Raw genomic sequence first — 21,551 nt, 5'->3', positions numbered from 1 at the left:
TCCCTTCAGAGAAAGGATTTAGAGATGGGAAGAGACCTGATGCTGGTTTTCAGAGCAGGCTTAGCCCATGAAGTCTTTAAATGTCAGCACAGATCTTAAGGCAAGGCTTAGTCACCAAGCCGGCGTGCCTGTGCAAACCATTTCTTCCTAGAGGAGCTTGCCATACCGTCACATCTGTTCACCTACTTGGGCTCACGAATAAAGAAAATTAGTACTTTTTGTGGTGTGGTCGGTTTTTTGTTTGCATGTTAGTTTGTTAAAAGAAACAGGTAAAATACAAATGTTCCTTAAAAAATGAGGAACTATTTAATACATTAATAGGACAGCCGGGCTCTGTGGGTGGTCCGTCTCTGAATGGTTGATTTGAGGACTTTGGGCTTCGGTGATTAGAATCATCAAAACACAACACATGCCTGCAACTCATCAGCTTGGAGGGGTCAGTGCAGGACTTGGCTGCTTAGTAGAGATAAAAGCTGCCCCTGCTCTTGGCTGTCATTTTTTCCTTGGTCTTTGCTGCCATATTTTTTCCCTATCAGTGAAATAATGGCACCTTCAGTAGGGAGTGGGGAAGAGTGAATTACATCATTTTCCCCTTCTTGCTCTGCTGAAGGTGATAAGGAGTCCTAAGTCATCCTGCATTTGAACTGCTGAAGCTGAGAAAAAAAAAAAAAAAAAAAAGTGCCATCTGTTTATTTTGTGTCTGGGCTGACTCCTTGTCTCTGAAATAATCCCTGTAAATTAAGCCTATTGCAGCAGCCACACCTTCTATTTAGAAGCCAAAAAACTCAGCCTGTGTTCAAGTGACTAACAAATTAAAGAACGCTGTGGGGTAATGACCTAAGACAATATTGGTCTGTCTTTTCCATGCTTTTTATGATTCTCTGAATGTAGCAAAGACTTGGCTTTAACAAATACAGCATGTCTGTAAAACAACTCTTTAATATGGGAGAAAATAATGACCCCTTTCTTCATGTTGTCTTTCAACTTCTTGAATCTCTGCTTCAGAGAAACAGGATTACAAGGCCTACCGGGAACTGCCTGCTGCGGAATACTTTAGAAACTAAAAAATACTGTCTCCTCAGCATATGTGTCAGTGCCCATGTCTAAGTGAAGCTCCCGTTACAGGGAGAGTCAGAGACAGTAGCGAACTCTGGAGGACGAGGGAAGAACGTCCCAGTGAACTGTAAACATTTCAGAAGTCATTCCTTGTTTAGTCTTAGGAGAGAGCCAGGAATGTGGTTCCATCTCTTGAATGTCTCTGGCTGGAAACTCTTGTTCCCACGACAGGAAGACATACTGATTCTGCAGGCTCATTTTTCCTTGTTTCTCCCCTCTCCTCGGGCCAACCAGACAGTGTATGGCATTTCAGTGAGGCTTTCCTACCTGGGCTCTCCACCGGGAATTTTGGTTTTACAGGAAACACTTAACAACGGGCTCTAGATGAGACAGGACAGCGGAGAAAGAACAAACCGATGGTTTCTGCGCTTAGTCCTCCGCTTCAATTTCTCGTTTCTTGCGTCCTACTCTACCTCTTTCTCTGGGATTCAGGGACTGCGCCTCCTCCAAGGTTGCCAAGCTTGGCTCTGGTTACCATCGGCAAGCCTCCACCACACCCCTACAGCCTTTCTGGAAGCTTTCAAACCACAGAGACAAACCCTTCAAAAGTTGTACAGGGTTTCAATGTGTTCAACAAGTCTTGAAATGCAGCCTTTAGGCGCTGTGGCACCCACAGCTAAAGGTGAAAACGTCCTCCATTAGTTAAACTCCCCTTCCCTCGTTCCACAACCTGTCCTACCCCAGAGATAAGCACAGAGGGAACAAAGGAACTTCCAGACTACAGTAGTCCTCCCTCACCCCCGTTTCACTTGCCACTATTTCCGTTACCTGCCGTCAACCACAGTCCAAAAATATTAAGCGAAAAATTCCAGAAATGAACATTTCCTAAGTTTTCAGTTGTGTGCTGATTGAGCAGCATGACGGAATCTCACATTGTCCGGCTCCGTCCTGCCCAGTTCGTGAATCAGCGCTTTGTCCAGCGTACCCACATTGTAGATGCTACCCTCCTGCTAGTCACTGAGCAGCTGTCTCAGCTGCCAGATCCACTGCCATGGTATTGCAGTTTGCAGTCAAGGAACCCGTCCTTTACTTAATAACTGGCCACAGCACAAGAGTGGTGATGCTGGCATATTGTTATAATTGTTCTATTTTACTTTAAGTTATTGTTGTTAATCTCTTCCTGTGCTTAATTTATAAATTAAACTTTATCCTAGACAAAGGAAAAGATATAGTATATATAGCATTCAATACTATCTGTAATTTCAGGCATCCACCAGAGGTCTTGGAACATATTCCCCATGGATAAGTAGGGGGCTACTGCACTTACCTGTCATCCTAGATGAAGCCAAAGAGATTTTAAAATAAAAGTAAAAAGGGTAAAAACGGGGCAGAGCCCAAGCCTCTGATAATGCTACTTCCCTATCCTCCAATTTCCCCACTCATTTCCCAAGGCCCTACCAAGTGTAGAACTCCATGAAAGGTTAAGGAAGAAAGGAATCCCAACTCTTCAGTCTCAGGAAGACATGCTTGTGCCTCTGTATGACAGCCTTTATGACTTGATCTTTGTTTTATGTATCTTCTTTCCCCATCAGTCTAATTAATACAGTCCAAAATAATTCATGAATTCTCCGGTTCAACATATTGAACAAGACTGGCTTATCGGTCATAGAATAAAGATCCTACAGTTAAATGTGAGTCATGTTGAGCTAGTTCTTTTTTACCTCCGAGCCCACAGAAAGGCTCCAGGTGTCTACACTCCAGGTAGAAACAGAAACCATCTCATTTGAGTGCTGTGAACCAGAACTGGCTTTTCAAACACACAATTCCTCCCCTTCGATCGGTGCCATGGCAAACCATTCCCAGCTTCCACAATAATCTTGGACCTTGGCAGAAGAAAGCCAGCTAAATCTGAGATGTGTCACGAGGCCACTGGCTGGGGAGCAAGAATATCTAAACACAAATCCAGGCGAGGGCAACAAGCAAGAGTTTCCGCAGATTCCCTCTGGCTCCTGTAGCTGCAGATCACTGACAACCTAAAGATAACCCAAGTATCTACAAAGGGTCACTTTTAAATAGCAGCTTTAATGCCACCAGTCATTTCAGAAGCATTTCCTTCCAGAGCCTGCTTCCATCCACACTGGCCACCAAGTCTGTCCAATAATGGCAAGCCCACCGAAGAGATGAAAGTCCGGAAGGAAATGGAAGAAATCCCAAAAGGGAACAGACAGCTCCTGACATGCTGGGATTCTATTCTGTGGTTCTGCTTCTGCCCACATTTGGACTACTGAGAAATAACAATCTAGCAAAGAGACACCTTGTAGAAATGACCGACTAATAATCACTGGGGATTAAACAGCAGGTATAAAATGAAACTAAACAGTTTAACTCGAAAACTTTCTAAAGCTGAGGCTGTATAAACCATGGATGGCTACCACTAGGAGACTTTTAGGAAAGCCCTTCCCTCCAAGAGAAAACTTACTTAGTTTACCGGACTGCTGTTTGGCTGAGTAAGGCTATGAAGTCTTTAGGCACATACTGTACCTACAGAGCCAGTACGGCCACCCATTAACCCCAAACACCAAATGGAGCTAATCAGAAGCCTGCTGCTTTTTTTTCTTCCTTTTAAGTAAGGCCACTTCCCAAGATCTTCCTAAGAGCCATTAAACTCTGCTCAGCACCTCACCTGTCTACTGAGTAAGTCCACATTGTCCTAAATGGCAGTCGGCCAGGGGCTGGTGTACAAGGGACAGGTGCTCAGTGGGCTATTTTCAGTTGCTATCAGCTCGGTCAGGAGCTGCACATGCTCAGTAGTAGGCAGCCAAGTTTTGGTTCCGTTTCAAACTCTGGGCAGCCAAGAGACATACACCTTCACAGCTGCCAGGGCAACCAGCTGCCCCGTGCTCCTCCCAAGACGGGAGCAATGAAAACAGTGTAACCTGGCCAGCCAACATGCCAGTGAGCAAGCTGCACCTCTCATTTCACTGCCTGGGTTATTCTGAGCGGGGCTTATTGACACTCCATGGCAACACAGGAACAAAGGGCCAGCTAGAGGGATTTAAATGTCGTGCAAAAGTTGCTAGAGAAGTCAGCAGCTCTGGCTTCTGCTTTCATAACAAAACTGGCAACAGCATTATTAGATGATTGTTATTTTGTCACTGTTGTAATTATCATTTGTGAGCCACCTGTAACAGTTCTACTTTCGCACTAAGGCTTTGTTTTTGTTTTGTTTTGTGTGCCACCATTCAGTTGCTACAGTTGGGATGCCTTTGAAAATGGAGCATGTGTGCCTGCCTGCACCTAAACTGCAGGAGGATGAGGCTTCCCCATCCCTTCACTTCTCATCTTGCCACACTCTATGTTCCACTTTGATCACACACCACTCTTTCAAAACACAAAAACTGCACCACCTACTTCATCTCTCCACAGTTTTTCACTGCCTTCGGGATAGAAGACAAACACCTTCGCACAAGGTTCTGCCAGCTCAACTCTCAACCTTAATTCCATCTCATGACTTGGTGATCCCTCATGGTCTCACGTCTCTGGACTTCACCCTTCCCCTGCCTGCAACATCCCTCTTAGTCCCTCCTCTGCTAGTCTAATGGCTACGTATCCTTCAAAACTCAGCTTCCCTGCAACACCAGCCCCAAACCCAGCTCCATGTGGGATGAATGCCTCTTCTGTCCATACCCCTCATGCTATGCTGTGACCTCTGCTTTATCTAACTGGACCGTGACTTCTTGAAGCAGGAACCACTTCTTCCTTTTATCACCAGCGTTGTCAACTGATACTTCTGTTAATTTAAATTGATTAAAAGAATGTAAGTTCGTCTTTCCCCAAACTCATAATTATTTGAAAGAGTGCATGTGATTAGCCCAGATCAGTCCCTCTGTCTCTTATATTATCTTTTTTCTATTACCGTAATTATTATCCTAGCCAACATTATGTGTTCAGTTGTCAAATACTTATTGAGCACCAACTGCATATCAGGCAGTGTCCTAGATGCCACGGATAAAACAATGGGCACCTCCATGTTCTGGCCTCTCACGCTCTAGGGCTCACTATGTGCTGCGCACTCTGTGTGTAGTCTTATGACTCCTCACAGCAATTATGGTGGGACCATTATTGTCTCCATAGTACCAGGTGGTGACAAGCACAGAGAGGTGAGGCAGAAGATACACAGAGACACAGTGAAACAGAGTATGACTAATGATGGTGTTTTAGCCTCGTCTCTTTCCTGAGAAAGGCTTGATTCCTATGCATGGCCAAAACCTTCCTTTCAGAACATACTCTTTCACTCTGACCATCAATACTATGTCAAACATTATCCTAACCCTTTGCAAAACTGAAATTGTGAAGCATATGAACTAGGATGTGAAGTTAAGGATGAAAAGAAATCGTGACTGTAAGTCTACATGGTACACTGCAGTGTTATATGTATCAGAAGAGTCAAATTCTAAACTGCACTGTAATTTTTTTCCTATCCATTCTTTCTAACTTTTCTGAATGAATCTCTGTTTTACTCTTGTTGTTTTTCAATTGAAACTATTTTGGTGTAGGTACCATAATTCAGAAGACAAAACAAATGCAGCAAAACATAAAAGGAAGGGGCCAGCCCCACCCCAAGTCCCCAAATCACCAATTTCAAAAAATACTGGCAGGGTTTTTTTTTTTTTTTTTTTGAGACGGAGTTTCGCTCTTGTTACCCAGGCTGGAGTGCAATGGCGCCATCTCGGCTCACCGCAACCTCCGCCTCCTGGGTTCAGGCAATTCTCCTGCCTCAGCTTCCTGAGTAGCTGGGATTACAGGCACGCGCCACCACGCCCAGCTAGTTTTTTGTATTTTTAGTAGAGACGGGGTTTCACCATGTTGACCAGGATGGTCTCGATCTCTCGACCTCGTGATCCACCCGCCTCGGCCTCCCAAAGTGCTGAGGGTTTTTTTTTAAGGTGAATGCACCACCATGTGCCCAAGAGAAATTTCTCATTCTTCCTTTTATTGTTTCTCTCCTTCCCGCATCTCTCCTGCCCACATTCCACATACACATTCTCAGGAACGTCCATGTTCTATTCTAGCCCATAACAAAGAATTAGATGTAGCATTAACCACGGCTCTAAGAAACGCCCTGCTTGCAGAGCTCAGATTCAGCTGATGAGAATCAGGCCGCAGCTGCTCCCGTGTTATGACACAGGCTGAGAAGGTGCAAATGCAGACTTCCCTCTTCCTGCCAAATCACCACTGGCTTGGAGAGAAAGGATGGTCAGGCTACACGGAGTTGTGACAAAAATAAAAGGTTCTAGGCCAGCTTTGTTGGGAACACACCAATAACCTACAGTCAGGTGTCAGAGCTATCACATGAGGGCAGCAGGAACTTCTATGTAGTGAACCCTGGAAGCAGACTGGTGTTGTCTTTCTTAATTTCTATATGGGGTATGACCCACTACCGGCTAGCAAAATCAACTTCGTAGTTTAAGACAAGGTTTCTTTCTGTCTTTTTAAGTGAAATAAAACTGAATTAAATTTAAAAAGACAAGAAATAGGTGCACATTAAACACAGTAAGAGTGACTACTGTTTCATGAAATTTTCATTTCAGATGTGTGTGGGCACTCTCTATGCAGTGGGTCTTACTCCAAAATGTTTCTTGCTGTGAGTCACCGTCAAAAGTTTGAAAGCCACCTCACCTGTGTCTTACACTATCTTGGAATGACATGAGTTCTGAGTCATTATGGCCATTAGGAATAACCATTATCTACGGAAGCTTGCCTGAGGTCATCCCAGGCTGTGGAGGAAAGTTCCAGAGGGCAGTTTTTTTAAGAGTTGCAAATTAATTTTTAAGTGTGTATTTTATTTTCCTTGTTCTCCTTTCTCAAGAGTGAAAGTGGCATATACGACATGCCTACAAACCTTCTGCTTTACAAGATTTTCCATAAAGAGGAGATGGCATTCATCCTCTCACGCTGGAGACCTGTCTTTATAAAAGAGAACACTTAGAAGTGACTGCACTGCACACTGTTGACGACAAGGAAATCTTGGCTGTTGAATTTGTTTTCTCATCTGTTCAATATTTGACTTTCTTTGAATGGATTTTTACCATCCCTCCACACCCTACTGCTATCCATATCCTTCTTATACTGTCCAAAAAAAAAAAAAAAGAATGTGGCGCTAGTTTAACTACCTATGGCTGAAACAAACACTTTTCAGGAAGGAAAGGCTAAAAGGAAGCTTTGTCACAGCTCACCTTGCATCAACTAATATAGGATCATTTTGCAACAAAAGGAAATTGGATAATGAAAAAGCAGTGTCTTAAAAAGTATGATGCTTCAGCAGATATTTACATTCTAGGTCCCAGAAGTAGCAAATGGCTTAGTATATGTCATCTCTCTCTTCCTAAAAACATCTTCCAACTGATGTTATGCCAAAGAAAAAGATTTTATTCTGAACAAGAGATAAATGACAGTAACAAGAAATAAGAGCAACAAATTTAATACTAACATATTTCTCTTACATTCATTCACCCTTTCAAGAACTTCCTGAATCTTTAATAATGAGAAAATCAAAGAAAGGCTTATTCTATTCTCCCCAGTAGCAAAGAGGGCACCTTTGTAACCCTAACAAAAAGTCCATTGAAATTATCTCCTTCCTTCCCTCATTGGGTAGTGGGGCTGGAAAGTCTGAGTAGTGATGGTTTTGGAAACACTAAAATTAAGTTAACTCAGAAAATGACTTAGTACCTAGCAGTCTCCTCTAGGACAGGCCAAAATCTCTTGTGAAAAAACTCTGCCTAAGTCTGGTGTTCCTTGCTAATAAAATCTAACAGTGGCTTACAAGTTTAATAAAATGTGGGTCGTCTCGGCTTTGAAATATTTCCAAAGGAGCAATATTCCCTTTAAAGTAATTGTGTCATTGTCTTCACCGGCAAATGTGTACAGAGACAAAAGAAATGCCAAACATGGAGGCTCTGCCTTCACCCTGGTGGCATAATAGTAGTATTAGAGCATGATTAGTCTTATTAATGGGAAGGAAAGGGAAGGATATACAGGTAATTAGGACTCAAGTGCTCTTCTCTGTGAGAGCAAATAAAACTCTTCCTGCAGCTAGAGTTGTATATATAATGAATATGAAAAATGATTACTGGTAGGAGAGACAAGAGAAGTAAGAAACACAACCCCAGGTGAAGGGGCCTCATCATTTGCTATTACAAACTCTCTTCTCACCCTCTCAAACAAACTGGATTGAGCTGGATTCTAGCATGCACCAGACGTAATATGAATGTGGAGGTAGCTAATTTAGGGCACAAAAAAATTGCAAAATTTTGAAGAGGACTGATAATGACTGAAGCTCTTAAACACCATTCCTCAAAGTATATGATGCCTTTTGTTGGCTGTGTAACTTTAAGCAGGAGCTTTAACCCATCCAAAAGCATATCCAAAAAACTATCTTCTGAGGACACTTGCAAGGATTACAGGAAATAATGCATGAAAGCCAGCCCAACATCTGGTGCATATTAAGCACTCATTAAATAATGCCTATCATCATCAAACAGGTAGCTATACTGGAAAGCATTTTCCAAATATAAGTGCTGAAAAAATTTTTGCCCAGAGCATTTAGGATTCCATAGAACTTGAGAAATGTTCTGAAGTACACTCAAACTCTACAAAAAAATGTTGCTGTTTTGGAACTAATCTTTAAAATGTTACTACTATTTCTAATCAATATTTATGAGACATTTGGGAAACAAAGGAGTAAAAGTTATTTTTTTTAATGGACTAAGAGAAGTACACTATCCAATGAAATGTATTAGAACAAAATCTCTACAACTCACTTATTTATGCCCCAAGAATGTGATTTAGCTTCATGAAAGCACAGATAATAAGATGCCTTAACTTTTCTATGAATATCAAAGATGGATTTATTTCCTTTTGAACCTAGTAGCCTAAAGCTCACTTAGTAGTAGACAAGCTCCAGTGCTATACAGATTTTTGTTATCAGCCCCACCATTTACCTGTTTTGGTTAAGTATTTGTACTTAACATTTGCTTTTGAACCAATGTTGAGGATACTAGAGTGTATTATAAATAGGGTTTCTCTTTGGTCTTTAAAATTTTCCTACGAAATATATAAAAACAAAATGCTGGCTGGGCGTGGTGGCTCACTCCTGTAATCCCAGCACTTTGGGAGGCCAAGGTGAATGGATCACGAGGTCAGGAGTCCAAGACCAGACTGGCCAACTTGGTAAAATCCCATCACTACTAAAAATTAAAAAAACAGCCAGGTGTAGTGGTGGGCGCCTGTAATCCCAGCTACTCAGGAGGCTGAGGCAGGCAAATCACTTAAAACCGGGAGGCAGAGGCTGCAGTGAGCCAAGATTGTGCCATTGCACTGCAGCCTGGGCAAAAGAGCCAAAATATGTCTTTAAAAAAAAAAAAAAAAAAAAAAAAGCCTTCTGTAGAAAACACACACACACACACAATAGGGAGCTGAGTCAGAGGAAAGATGGCACTGCTATTATGATTAGAGTATGGCAGGCGATAGCACTCACTGGATAAACAACAACAACAAAAAAAAAACAGCAATTGCAATTAAAGGATGATATGCTCTTTACCATACTTGTAAACATCCTAGTGGTAAGGGTATATTAAATAGCAAAACCTGAGTGTCAATCTATTTCCATTTCCATTTCAGCCTGAACTAACTTGTTATAGCTATTACTATTACATGTGTTCACTGTGGTATTAAGAGGTTAGCTGCCAAATTCTTGGACAGCTTAAGAGCTGAAAGCAGGGAAAAAAACAGTAATGGCATAGTTATTAACACTCCTCCGTAACTGCCCTTTTCCACCCTGACTTTTCCCCATTCTCTCTCCACCTCTCCTTCTCTCCTTACACTACATTTCCACTTCTCTGTCTCTTCCTCTCTCTTTTTTTATACCCTGCCTACCCTGCAGGTCCACCTATGATATCATGTGAACTGCTAAATACCACAGAGGTAGGGTGAGGTGGCTCACACCTGTAATCCCTGCACATTGGGACACAGAGGTATGAGGACTGCTTAAGCCCAGGAGTTGGAGACCAGCCTGGGCAATACAGAGAGACCCTGTCTCTACAGAAAACACAAAAATCAGCCGGGCATGGTGCCCTGCCTGTGGTCCCAGCTACTTGAGAGGCTGAGGCAGGAGGACTGCTTGAGCCCAAGAGGTTGAGACCACAGTAAGCCATGATCATGCCACTGCACTCCAGCCCAGATGACACGGTGAGACTCTGCCTCAGAATGAATGAATGAATGAATGAATGAATAAATAAATAAATAAATAAATAAAATTAAAAGGCAGAGAATATCATACAGAACTGATGGCCAGCCAAGGTGGCTCAAGTCTGTAATACCAGCAATTTGGGAGGCTGAGGTGGGTGGATCACTTGAGCTCAGGAGTTGGAGATCAGCCTGGGCAACATGGCAAAACCCCGTCTCTACCAACAATACAAAAAAACTAGCTAGCTGTGGTGGCACAATCCTGTGGTCCCAGATACTGAAGAGGATAATGCGGGAGGATCGCTTGAGCCTGAGAGGTGAAGACTGCAGTGAGCTGAGATCGCGCCACTGCACCCCAACATGGGTGACAGAGTGAGACCCTGTCTCAAACAACACCACCAAAATAGCAACAACAAAAATATCATACAGAATTGATATGGTAACTATGGAAGAGTGTGAAATTTGGAGGGACTTTAATTCTCAACACTCCTTAGATTTTTAAATAATAATCATATTATTTAGCAATTTAAAAGAGATTTTAAAAATCCTAGAAACTTGGCTGTTAGAAATGTCTCCAGTAATTTTCAAGTATTCCCTGGGGGATAAAAATACCCCCAACTGAAAACCACTGTTAACTCATCAAATCCTCCCAGCTTTAATACAAGCCCATTTCCTCTTAATTCCTTCAACACTACCACTCAGGGTCCTTTTCCATACCTTCTTGGCACTAACTGACACAAGTCCCATATTATGGGAATATCTTTAACAACCCTGCTTAGAGTATAGGCTAGATGTCTAAAATGGTCTATAACAGCACTGTCCAACAGAAGCAAAATGTGAGCCACCCAATGTAATTCTGAGTTTTCTCAGAGCAGTAGGAAAAAACAGCTGAATTTACATTTTTATTGTCTTCAAACTCCAGCTTGTATTTTATATTTACAGAATATTTCCGTTCATTTGCCACATTTCAAATGCTGTATGTAATGAGCAACTACGATGTAGGACAATGGAGAAGTATAATATATGTCATTAAGTATGGGAAGGAGATCAAATATTATGAACCTAATATATAATGAAATAGGCATACAGTATTTTAAGTACTGATGTTTTCACAGTGTTGGCTATAGCTACTTGTCAAATTGTATGCCTCCTTGGAAATTCATCAATTATGTAAAAAGACAACTATACCCCAAAGAGCCTGTAATGGGCATTAGTCTTACTGTCCCATCCAATCATAAGGAGGCTGAGATTCCTACAATAAGCACCACTCTTCATAGAGGAACACTTGTAAAATAAAGTGGGGACTGCTCGGTGCACAATGAAGTAGAGTTTAGACTTTCTGTATCTAGAAAAATATACACCAACGTGTTAAAACAATTACATGTAAGTGAAGGGAATTATGAGTAACTTTTACTACCTTTCTCTCTTGATTATCTATTTTGTCGTTTTTATCTATTTTGTCGTTTTCAAGAAGGGCAGGACCATCCCTGAGCAACTTTTTGGAAATCAGGGAATGAGAAGGTGAGTAATGAAAGTACATAACCAAGGGTCAGAGACGCCAAAGGCCCTGAAATGCCTGGGTGGTGTCACACAACTAAGAATTAGCCTTTTATGGCCTGAATGTTTGTCACCCCAAAATTCATGCCAGTATCGTAACTCAAGGTTAGGGTATTAGGAAGAAGGGCCTTTGGGGTGACTAGATCATGAGGGCAGACCCATCATGATTGGGACTTGTGCTGTCACAAAACAGATCCCAGAGCGCGACCCAGACCCTTCCACCACGGGACAACACAGCGAAGCCAGTCTATGAGGAATGGGCCCTCACCAGAGACCGAATCTGCCAGCACCTCAAACTCTGACTTCCCAGCCTCCAGAACTGGGAGCAATAAATGTTAAGTTTTTGATCCACCCAGTTTCTGGTACTTTTTGTTATGCCATCCCAAATAGGCCAAGACATAGCCTATGCCCCACAAGTATCAACTCTCCCACTGAGCATTCATTTTCATGAATAATCTTTGTAGAACTGAAACCAGTACCTAATTCTGTCATACATGTATGTATTGTGTTTTTATGTATGACAGAGTTAGGTACTGGTTTCATTTACAAAGTTTCAATTTACACTGTCTTAATGGATACTAAATATTCCAAAAACATAAATACCATATAAATCAAGGGCCAATGTTTTTTTTTTAATTCGACCAAAATTTGTTCATCAATTCAGAAAATTCAATCATTGAAGGTAAGAGACCATGTGTGACAACTAAGCCACCAATACAACACACCAGTACCTATCTGTTTTCAAAGATGTTGAAGATTATTACCTATATAGGTGCAAGCATGTACGACTTCATCATGTCTTCTTGCAGACTCATGCCCAACTACACTGTAATATATACATTGGGGCTGGTTTTGGTTTTGTTTCGGTTTTTTTTTTGAGAGTCTTCCTCTGTTGCCCAGGCTGGAGTGCAGTGGCACAATCTTGGCTCACTACAACCTCCACCTCTCAGGTTCAAGTGATCCTCCCACCTCAGCCTCCCAAGTATCTGGGATTACAGGTCCACACAACTATGGCCAGCTAATTTTCATATTTTTAGTAGAGATGGAGTTTCACCATGTTGGCCAGGTTGTTCTTGAACTCTTGACCTGGAGTGATTTGCCTGCCTCGGCCTCCCAAAGTGCTGGGATTACAGGCACGAGCCACTGCACCTGGCCTCGTGTTTGTTTAAACAAATGTTTTATTGTTAATTACAGAATTTTCTCTTATTTCTCCTTTATATTTATTATTTGCTTATTTACTTATTTTTGAGACAGAGACTTGCTCTGTCACCCAGGCTGGAGTGCAATGGCATGACCTTGGCTCAATGCAACCTTCATCTTTTGGGTTCAGGCAATTCTCCTGCCTCAGCCTCCCAAGTAGCTGGGATTACAGGTGACCACCACCACACCCGGCTAGTTTTTATATTCTAGTGGAGATGGGGTTTCATCATGTTGCCCAGGCTGGTCTCAAACTCCTGACCTCAGGTGATCCACCTGCCTCAACCTCCCAAAATGCTGGGACTACAGGTGTGAGTCACCATACCTGGCCCTATATTTATTTTAAGTAGAAAGTTATGTTTAAAAAAAAAAAAAAAGGTGTATGTAAAAATTCAGATACAATGTATATAAGAATTTTACTTCAAAATAGTCAATAATCACCAAATATTTATTATAAAAAGTGTGTTAAATTTGATAGGATTAAGACATAGTTTACAGTAGTCAAAAAAATCACAGTATACATATCTTAACCCAAAAAGATGGTGTCACTTACCTTCCATACTAGGGGAGGGGAAAGCAATCATTATAAGCACAGGAAGAATCATCACTCCATCTACCATTGTACAACTGTGGAGAGAAAAGAAGAGATGTAAGTAAAACATAAATATCTGACTGTAGGACGACAAACTAAGCACACCACCTTCAAACTGCCACTCAAGGCCCTTCCTACTAATCACCCTCAGATATATTGCCTTATTTCTTACAACATTTAAACACATACCTTTTACATGGACTGAAACATATCACCTTAAAGAGTCATTCATATTCACTTCCAACTAGAAGTCACTCCAGGGGTACTTTCTCAAAGTTTACTCTCTTACAAAGAACTCAGTAAGAAAAAAAAACATTTTCAGCTACAAAGCGAGGCAGTCCCAAAAGATCTTAGGTTTGAATGTTATCTTACCCCATTGAATGCACAATTGGCACTAGATTAAAAACCCTGAGAAGCATAAAGAGACTATTTTAAAATGATGTTAAAGATTAAGCAACTGAATAATTCAAGTCAAATTACTACGCTAGAGCCTTAGTTCTCCTTTAAAAGAGCTGGAGGTGGAGCAACCTACATCAACATACAGACCTAAAGCAAAGAAAACAACAACAAAATACCCCATCTGTGGCAAAGCAATGCACTTCTGCTTTAAAGAAACTTCACAAGGATAGACGATAACTAAAATCATGTAAACATTTTTTAAAAACTTTTCCATTTGAATAATATGAAATATCAGAAATGTGATGAGAGTTTGGTCAGTTGCAATATTCTGGATGGCAAAATAAAGAAAAGGCTGGTAAAGTTCTTTAATGATAGGTTAGTGTGCTTGAACTCTTTCAGCTTTAAAGCAAAGAGAGAAAGCCCATTGCTTTCTAGCATGTCTGAAGTGTTGACCTTTAAAATAAAATTATTTAGCCTTGGTGCAGGGGCTCACACCTGTAATCTCAGTACTTTCAGAGGCCAAGGTGGGAGGATCACTTGAGCCCAGGAGTTTGAGACCAGCCTGGCAACATAGTGAGACCTCATCTCTATTTGTTTTTAATTAGTTAAAAAAATTTTTTTTCATCAATTTTTTTGGCTGGTGGTCTGTTTACAAACCATACTTCCATCATATCTTACCACCCTCCATTTAAATTTATTTCTCTTTGGTTCCGTAATTATATTTCAGTCAATTCCTTTCCTAAAAGCAAGGTAAGGGAAGAGGTAAAGGGGATTTTTATGTACCTTCCTTTTCTATTTTTAAAAGCACATGAAACTTGAGCAAGACCCTACTACTGTTGTTTTTGTTATTTCCATGTTCACATAGATCTATCCTATAGTGGGTCCTCTTGGGGACATACAAATCCTTCGTCTTGGCCCCTCACAACCAGAATGTGACTCCTCCAACACATCTCTATACCTTTGGACATGAATGTGCTTTTTGCTCTCCTCTGCTTGAACTGCCCTGAGCCCTTTCCTCTACCCTTCTCCTACCCCACTGCCACCTCCTGTCATAGATGATACCAGCTCAAAGTTAAGAGCTTTGTGAAACATCTCTCCTTCTGCAGTAATTTCAGCCTCTGGCATGGAATCATAATCATCTGTCTAGAGCAGTCTCCAGCACTGGTTCACTCATCTCCAAAACAGGTATGGGCATCCAAGGACCAAGCAAGAGTCATGCATTGAGTTATGGAATGAAAATATTAAGCTGGTTTTTCATAAGAATGTTTTAATCTAATAAAATAGAAAATAACTTGAGACTTAATCTGGTCTCTGTCTCAGTTCTATGTGACAGTCTAGTACAGGAGGTAACTTTCAGAAAAACTAGGAGTTACATAATAAAGAGTGGACATGATTTGTTAGAGTATAGCAGTATACTTGTAGTTCTGAAGGTCCGTTTAAGTGGAATTACAGGTTATATTGGCTACTTACAGTGAAATGAGCCTTTCCAAATGACAAGTGTTCTAAAACCATTAAAGAAACCAGAGATACCACATATTATTAATGTAAGCACCAGAGAAGAACAAGAAAACAATGAACTTAAAATCGCTCATTTCTATTGGTTCTTCCTTAACTACTTTACTAAAGTAGTAATACTCAGTTTAATCTGATATGAAACAGTCTCCCCAAATCCAAAATCTGAAAATATTTCAAAAATGGATTTGCAACCACTGTCCTATATAATAAACGTTATCGGCCAGGTGTGGTGGCTCATGCCTGTAATCCCAGCACTGCGGGAGGCTGAGGCGGGTGGAACATGAGGTCAGGAGTTCCAGATCAGCCTGACTAACATGGTGAAACCCCGTCTCCACTAAAAACACAAAAATTGGCCAAGCGTGGCGGCATGCGCCTGTAGTCCCAGCTACTCAGGAGGCTGAGGCAGGAGAACAGCTTGAACCTGGAAGGTGGAGGTTGCAGGGAGCCAAGATCGAGCCACTGCACTCCAGCCTGGGCATCAGAGTGAGACTCTGTCTCAAAAAAAAAAAAAAAAAGACCATTATCCAGAGTGGCCTGAGACTTTCATTGATGATAATATGATTCCACTGTCATTAGCAACACCTTAAGTATTTTATCCTTAATTATTTAATTTCTATTTTACATATGCTTTATAATATGTACTTATTTATTTTATATAAAACGTGTAGCCAATTTACATATTGAGGTTACATCAAAAAACTTTTTTTTTTTTTTTTTTTTTTGAGACGGAGTTTTGCTCGTTACCCAGGCTGGAGTGCAATGGTGCAATCTTGGCTCACCACAACGTACGCCTCCTGGGTTCAGGCAATTCTCCTGCCTCAGCCTCCTGAGTAGCTGGGATTACAGGCATGTGCCACCATGCCCAGCTACTTTTTTTTTTTTTTTTTTGTATTTTTAGTAGAGATGGAGTTTCACCATGTTGACCAGGATGGTCTCGATCTCTTGACCTCGTGATCCACCCGCCTCGGCCTCCCAAAGTGCTGGGATTACAGGCTTGAGCCACTGCGCCCAGCCTATCAAAAAACTTTTTATGGGATATGTCATCACAAACGATTGAACACTGCTGAACTAAATTATTTCTTATCTCGGTCTTTCTGAATTCCCAGTCCTTCGTGTATTCAAAAACTACTCAAAAGCTACTATGTGCTACATATTGGAAACCTAAAATGACAAATACAAATGCGGTCCTTGCTATCGTGGCACTTACAAAATATGTCTCTGGTGGTAATCAAATAATCATCCAAAAGATGATTATCATCATTAAAAACTGAATTAAGAGTTGTGAAGAAACATAGTTAAAATAACGCTGCTAACAAAACAACTTGAGACCTTCTGGAGGTTGGAGAGGTTCCCTGGGGAGGCAACATCTGAAAAGGAACCAGGAACCAGAAGGATGAGTAGAGGTACGAGGAAAAAGGTGAGTGTGGTGGGGGTGTGGTGGGAGAGGGTGACACAGGATACAGATAGGGTAATACTTACGGGAAAAAGCACTTCTATGGAGGTGCCTGTGGCCAGAGCAAGCATGGCGTGTCCTGAGGACTTAAAGCAAACCTCAGGACTGAAAAAACGCAAGACTGGCCAGGACACAAAGGGTCTGGAAGAGTTATAAAAAAGCTGGAGCACACCCAACAAGGCCAAAGAGGAGGGCAAGGGTCAGAGCAGAGGTAAGGCACTCTAAGCCTTCTACTCACCTGTCTTCACTGCCCCCTTGGCCCGCACCAGCATTCCTCAGTTCCTCGGCCCCCGCTATCCATTCTTGTCACCACCACCAGGCTGCTTTCTGCCTATCTCTGGACGTTTGCACGTGATCCCCTGAATTCCTACTCATCCTCTAAGTCTCAGTGGCTTCTCTAAAGGCAACCGCCTGCTAGAAGCCTGCCGAAACCCTTAAATACTCTCTGCTCATTCTCATAGACCACGCTAAGTTTCACTCATAGAAATCATCCTAATTAATCATTGTGCATTCATACCTGGGTGTGCTTTTGAACACCTGTCTCTCTCACTAGACTCTAAACTCCATAGGAGCAAAATCTATACTCCATGTTGTTCATCACTGCCAGAGCCAAGTAGGTGCACATTTAATGAGTTTAATTAGAATTTTTCCTGAATTAATCAGCTCAATTAAGATTAAATTCTAAAGAATTAGTAGCACCCCTTCCCCACCACACACACACAGACCTGCAAAGGAATGGCAAGATTAAGAGATTTATCATCTCTATAACTTTAATCTGTAGAATTCAGCTCAAGTAATAGTAAAAGCCAACAGTTAATAAGCTTCAAAATCAAGACTCCTTTTACTATACAAAAAAAAAAAAACTAAGAAACAATCACCCCTGGCATATTTTCCATGTCACAAAGCCAGCAAAAGCCCACGTCCCAAATACCTATTAACAGATTATCACTGTGTGAACAAAATTAAAACAATAATTTAGGCTCATAAATAGAAGACAGAAAAAGAATTATAAATTCAGACCCTCAAACAGTAGGGACTAATTCGGTCTCTACTGTTTAAAGACAGCTCAAAATCTGCCAAAAATCTTTGGGAAAAAAGTCAACATTACTTACTGGTTGCCATTTTGTTCAGGGTCTGCAGCGCTTCTCCTGACCCGCCAACTCAGCTATTAAAAACAGCACCCCCAAAAGGAAAGAAAAAAAGCATGCAGAAAAGGGAATGTTCTGCTATCTCTTGACCATATTTCAATTATAAGAAACATCAATATGCTAAAACCTCACCCTGAAGTCCCGAGGATCTATTTTTAATTTTAAAATATACTAAAAAGAAAATATCGTTTTTTTTTTTTTAAAGTAAAATTTCAACTTTCCTGCTCTCAAATATTTTTGGCTAAGGAGTTTTCATATGTAAGCTGGCAAGAAAGAGAGACTAGTAGTGGAAAATGGGAGTGGCAATAATGCAATAGTTCTGGGATTACCTTACTCCAGTATTTTTTAAACTTTTTGGCCTCAGAATTTCTTTAGACTCTTGAACATTACTGAGAAGTGTGTGTATGCAAGCTACATCCCTTGATATTTACAGTGTTAAAAATTTAAACAGAATTTTAAAAATATTCTATTCATAATAAAATAACAATAAACATACTACCTTTTTTTTATTTTAGAAGAGCTATGACGTGTTTTTTTGAACCATGTAGTGAGAAAAGTGGCATTGTTCTCCCACTTTTTAAAAAATCTCTGTTTGACTTAATAAAAGACAGCTGGATTCTCACATATGATCTATATTCATTCTGTTACAATATGTTGTACTGGCTGCAGTATATATAGGAAATCCAGTATCACACATACCACTGGAAGAAGAAGGACCTTGTGAAACCCCTGAGAAAGTCTCGGGCGCCTTAAGACTTCTTGGACAACACTCTGAGTAACTGCCTTAGTCCGTAAATGCTCAGTCTGTGTACTGTATCAGATAACCAGATGGTACCAGATATTTTAGACTAAGCACTAACCGGATACCTGATAAAAATGACACCGTTCTACGGTTTTAGAAATCTCACTAACCTCTCTAACGTCACAAAAGTCAGCAAGTCTAACAGTCAAGGAAGAAAGCATCATTTTCTTTTAATGTTGGAATAATATTTTATGTATGCATCTAAATATTTTGGAAATGGGATATAAACTTGTATGAAGGTACTCACACTGCTTATCTTGTTTGGGTTCAACTAAATCCTTGTGCAAGGCTGCAATGCCAAAATCTCTAACTGAAAAATCACAGGCTACTGGGGACTGCAAAATATTATCTGAAGGGTTCAGAGTATGAATCTCTGCCTCTTGTGTACATGCATCTCCCTTCTGTTCTTGGATGAGATCCTCTATCCCTGGTAACTGATCTTAGTATTTCAGACACAAGAAAAATCGCTATTCAGAAAATGGTTAGAGACCTCCTGCCTTAACTAAGGTACTCTCTTTAAATCAATACTGTCTCTTACAATGTCTCAGGCCTACCTTCTTAGAAGACAGAACATTCCCATGATATTCTACTAAAAACAGACACATCACCAGGGCAGTACAGAACGACTTTCCAAATCCCATGGTACTTTTCAAATTCCACTTATAGATCAAACTGCATATAGTTAAGGAGCTAGCGTTTAGCTCAATTTCTAATGTGTGTGGGCTTGAGATGAAGTTTGGCACTTTTTTTGTTCATCACAATTTTACAGCTGGATAAAGCTACAGACACCCCACAATGTACCACCCCAAAAATTATTCTGATACTGGTCACAGAATAACTGAGAATATAATATACTTCCATATACCACTTTCAGAACCCATATTAGGCAATCTAATTCTAATCTATAATTAAGCAATAAAGGATGTTTCTGAAAACTAGACTTATGAGTAGCATATACTTCATTATCTATAATATTGAGGATGAGGGGAAAGTTAGAAGATGAACCCTAAAATTTTCCCACTGGAAAATTTGACAAAATGTTCATTTATCCTGCCTGGTGGCCTAATCTCATTCTTTAATACATACTTTACTGAGTACCTATTCATTCAATAAGGACATTCTTGATACTCTTCTCAATTCAATTTCTAACAATCTTTAAATTAGAAAGAATCTTGGGGGCTGGGCGCAGTGGCTCACGCCTGTAATCCCAGCACTTTGGGAGGCCGAGGTGGGCAGATCACCTGAGGTCAGGAGTTCGAGACCAGCCTGGCTAACATGGTGAAACCCCATTTCTATTACAAATATAAACAATTAGTGGGGCATAGTGGGGCATGCCTGTAATTCCAGCTACTCAGGAGGCTGAGGCAGGAAAATTGTTTGAACCCAGGAGGTGGAGGTTGCAGTGAGGCGAGATTGTGCCACTGCACTCCAGCTTGGGCAACAAGAGCGAAACTCTGTCTCCAAAAAAAAAAAAGAAAGAAAGAAAAGGAAGAATCTTGGAAGACAGGCCATACAATCCCCCACCCCTATTTTGAATGACTTTTACATCAGCCATGTGAAGACATTTTCTAACCTATGCTTGCTCACCATTGGTAAGGGCTCTCACTACAATTCCAGGACAGTTTTTTTCTTTATATATATTTATGTATTCTGTATGATGCCTTCCATGAGGGAAAAATAATTCTCTTTAATATAAAAGGCAGAGGCAAAGGCAGAAAAATAATTTGTGGAATCCTGCTTTTTCTTAACCATCTAGGAAGGTAGAAGAAACTTGCCTAAGGACACAGGTCAAAAGGCCTTAATCAACCACCACTCTATACAACCTTCACTTAACTAGGCAGCCACAGTTTAGCAATCTTGTTCTGTCATCCATAACAGTTTTTGTTTGTTTGTTTGTTTGGTATTTTTTTGAGACAGGGTCTCGTTCCATGGCCCAGGCTGGAGTGCAATGGCACGACCTCAGCTTACTGCAGCCTCAAACTCCTGGGCTCAAATGACCCTACTGCCTCAGCCCCTCAAGCAGCAGGGACTTACAGACACATGGCACCATGTCTGACGAATTCTTTCCATATTTTCTGGTAGAGGTGGGGTTTCACCATGTTCCCAGGCTGGTCTCAAACCCCTGGGTTCAATTAATCTACGTGCCTCGGCCTCCCAAAGTACAGGGATTACAGGTGTGAGGCATCATACTCTGCCATCCTTAACATGTTATCAAGCCTCAACTCTTCTGAACTTCAACAATCTTGATTTTCATCTTAAACAACAGTTACTCATGATTATTTAGTACACCATTCAATCATGTCTTCTTTCCATTTCTGTAACTTTAAACAATTTCATATTTCTCTGTGACCTCCAATTATCTCCTCCCTCCCTCTGCCCCTAGAAAAGACACTGATTATCATAGGAAAAAAACAAGCCTCTTTGATAACGCATCATTGATTTCTAGTTCCCATCTTCCATCCCTACTCTTTGGTTATCTCATAAACTCACCCCCAAAATAAAAACGGAAAGGCACATGTCGGGGCAGAGTTAGGCTCAGCAAGTCAAATTCTAGATATGAAACTATGAAGGAAAATAGACTTACATCAA

At 40.9% G+C, this 21,551-nt stretch overlaps 1 protein-coding gene across 10 annotated transcripts in view; it reads right to left on the bottom strand.

The window, feature by feature from the left end:
* Positions 1-21,551, bottom strand: part of ACVR1 (activin A receptor type 1) — a 144,850-nt gene that overhangs the window by 51,564 nt on the left and 71,735 nt on the right. For 9 of the 10 annotated variants that reach the window (XM_039470014.2, XM_039470015.2, XM_039470012.2 and 6 more), the window contains one exon: positions 13,607-13,680. In XM_039470014.2, coding sequence (XP_039325948.1) covers positions 13,607-13,673 — 67 coding nt within the window. In that variant the 5' untranslated portion in view covers positions 13,674-13,680. Of the gene's footprint in view, positions 1-3,739; positions 5,812-13,606; positions 13,681-21,551 lie in introns of those variants that run through there. The other variant, XM_074399660.1, reaches the window with a different exon arrangement.

The sequence above is a fragment of the Saimiri boliviensis genome, chromosome 5 (genome assembly GCF_048565385.1).
Source record: "Saimiri boliviensis isolate mSaiBol1 chromosome 5, mSaiBol1.pri, whole genome shotgun sequence".
In the NCBI taxonomy this organism is placed as follows: domain Eukaryota; kingdom Metazoa; phylum Chordata; class Mammalia; order Primates; family Cebidae; genus Saimiri; species Saimiri boliviensis.
The sequence above is the reverse complement of the archived record's forward strand: the minus strand, read 5'-3'. Positions and strand labels throughout refer to the sequence as shown.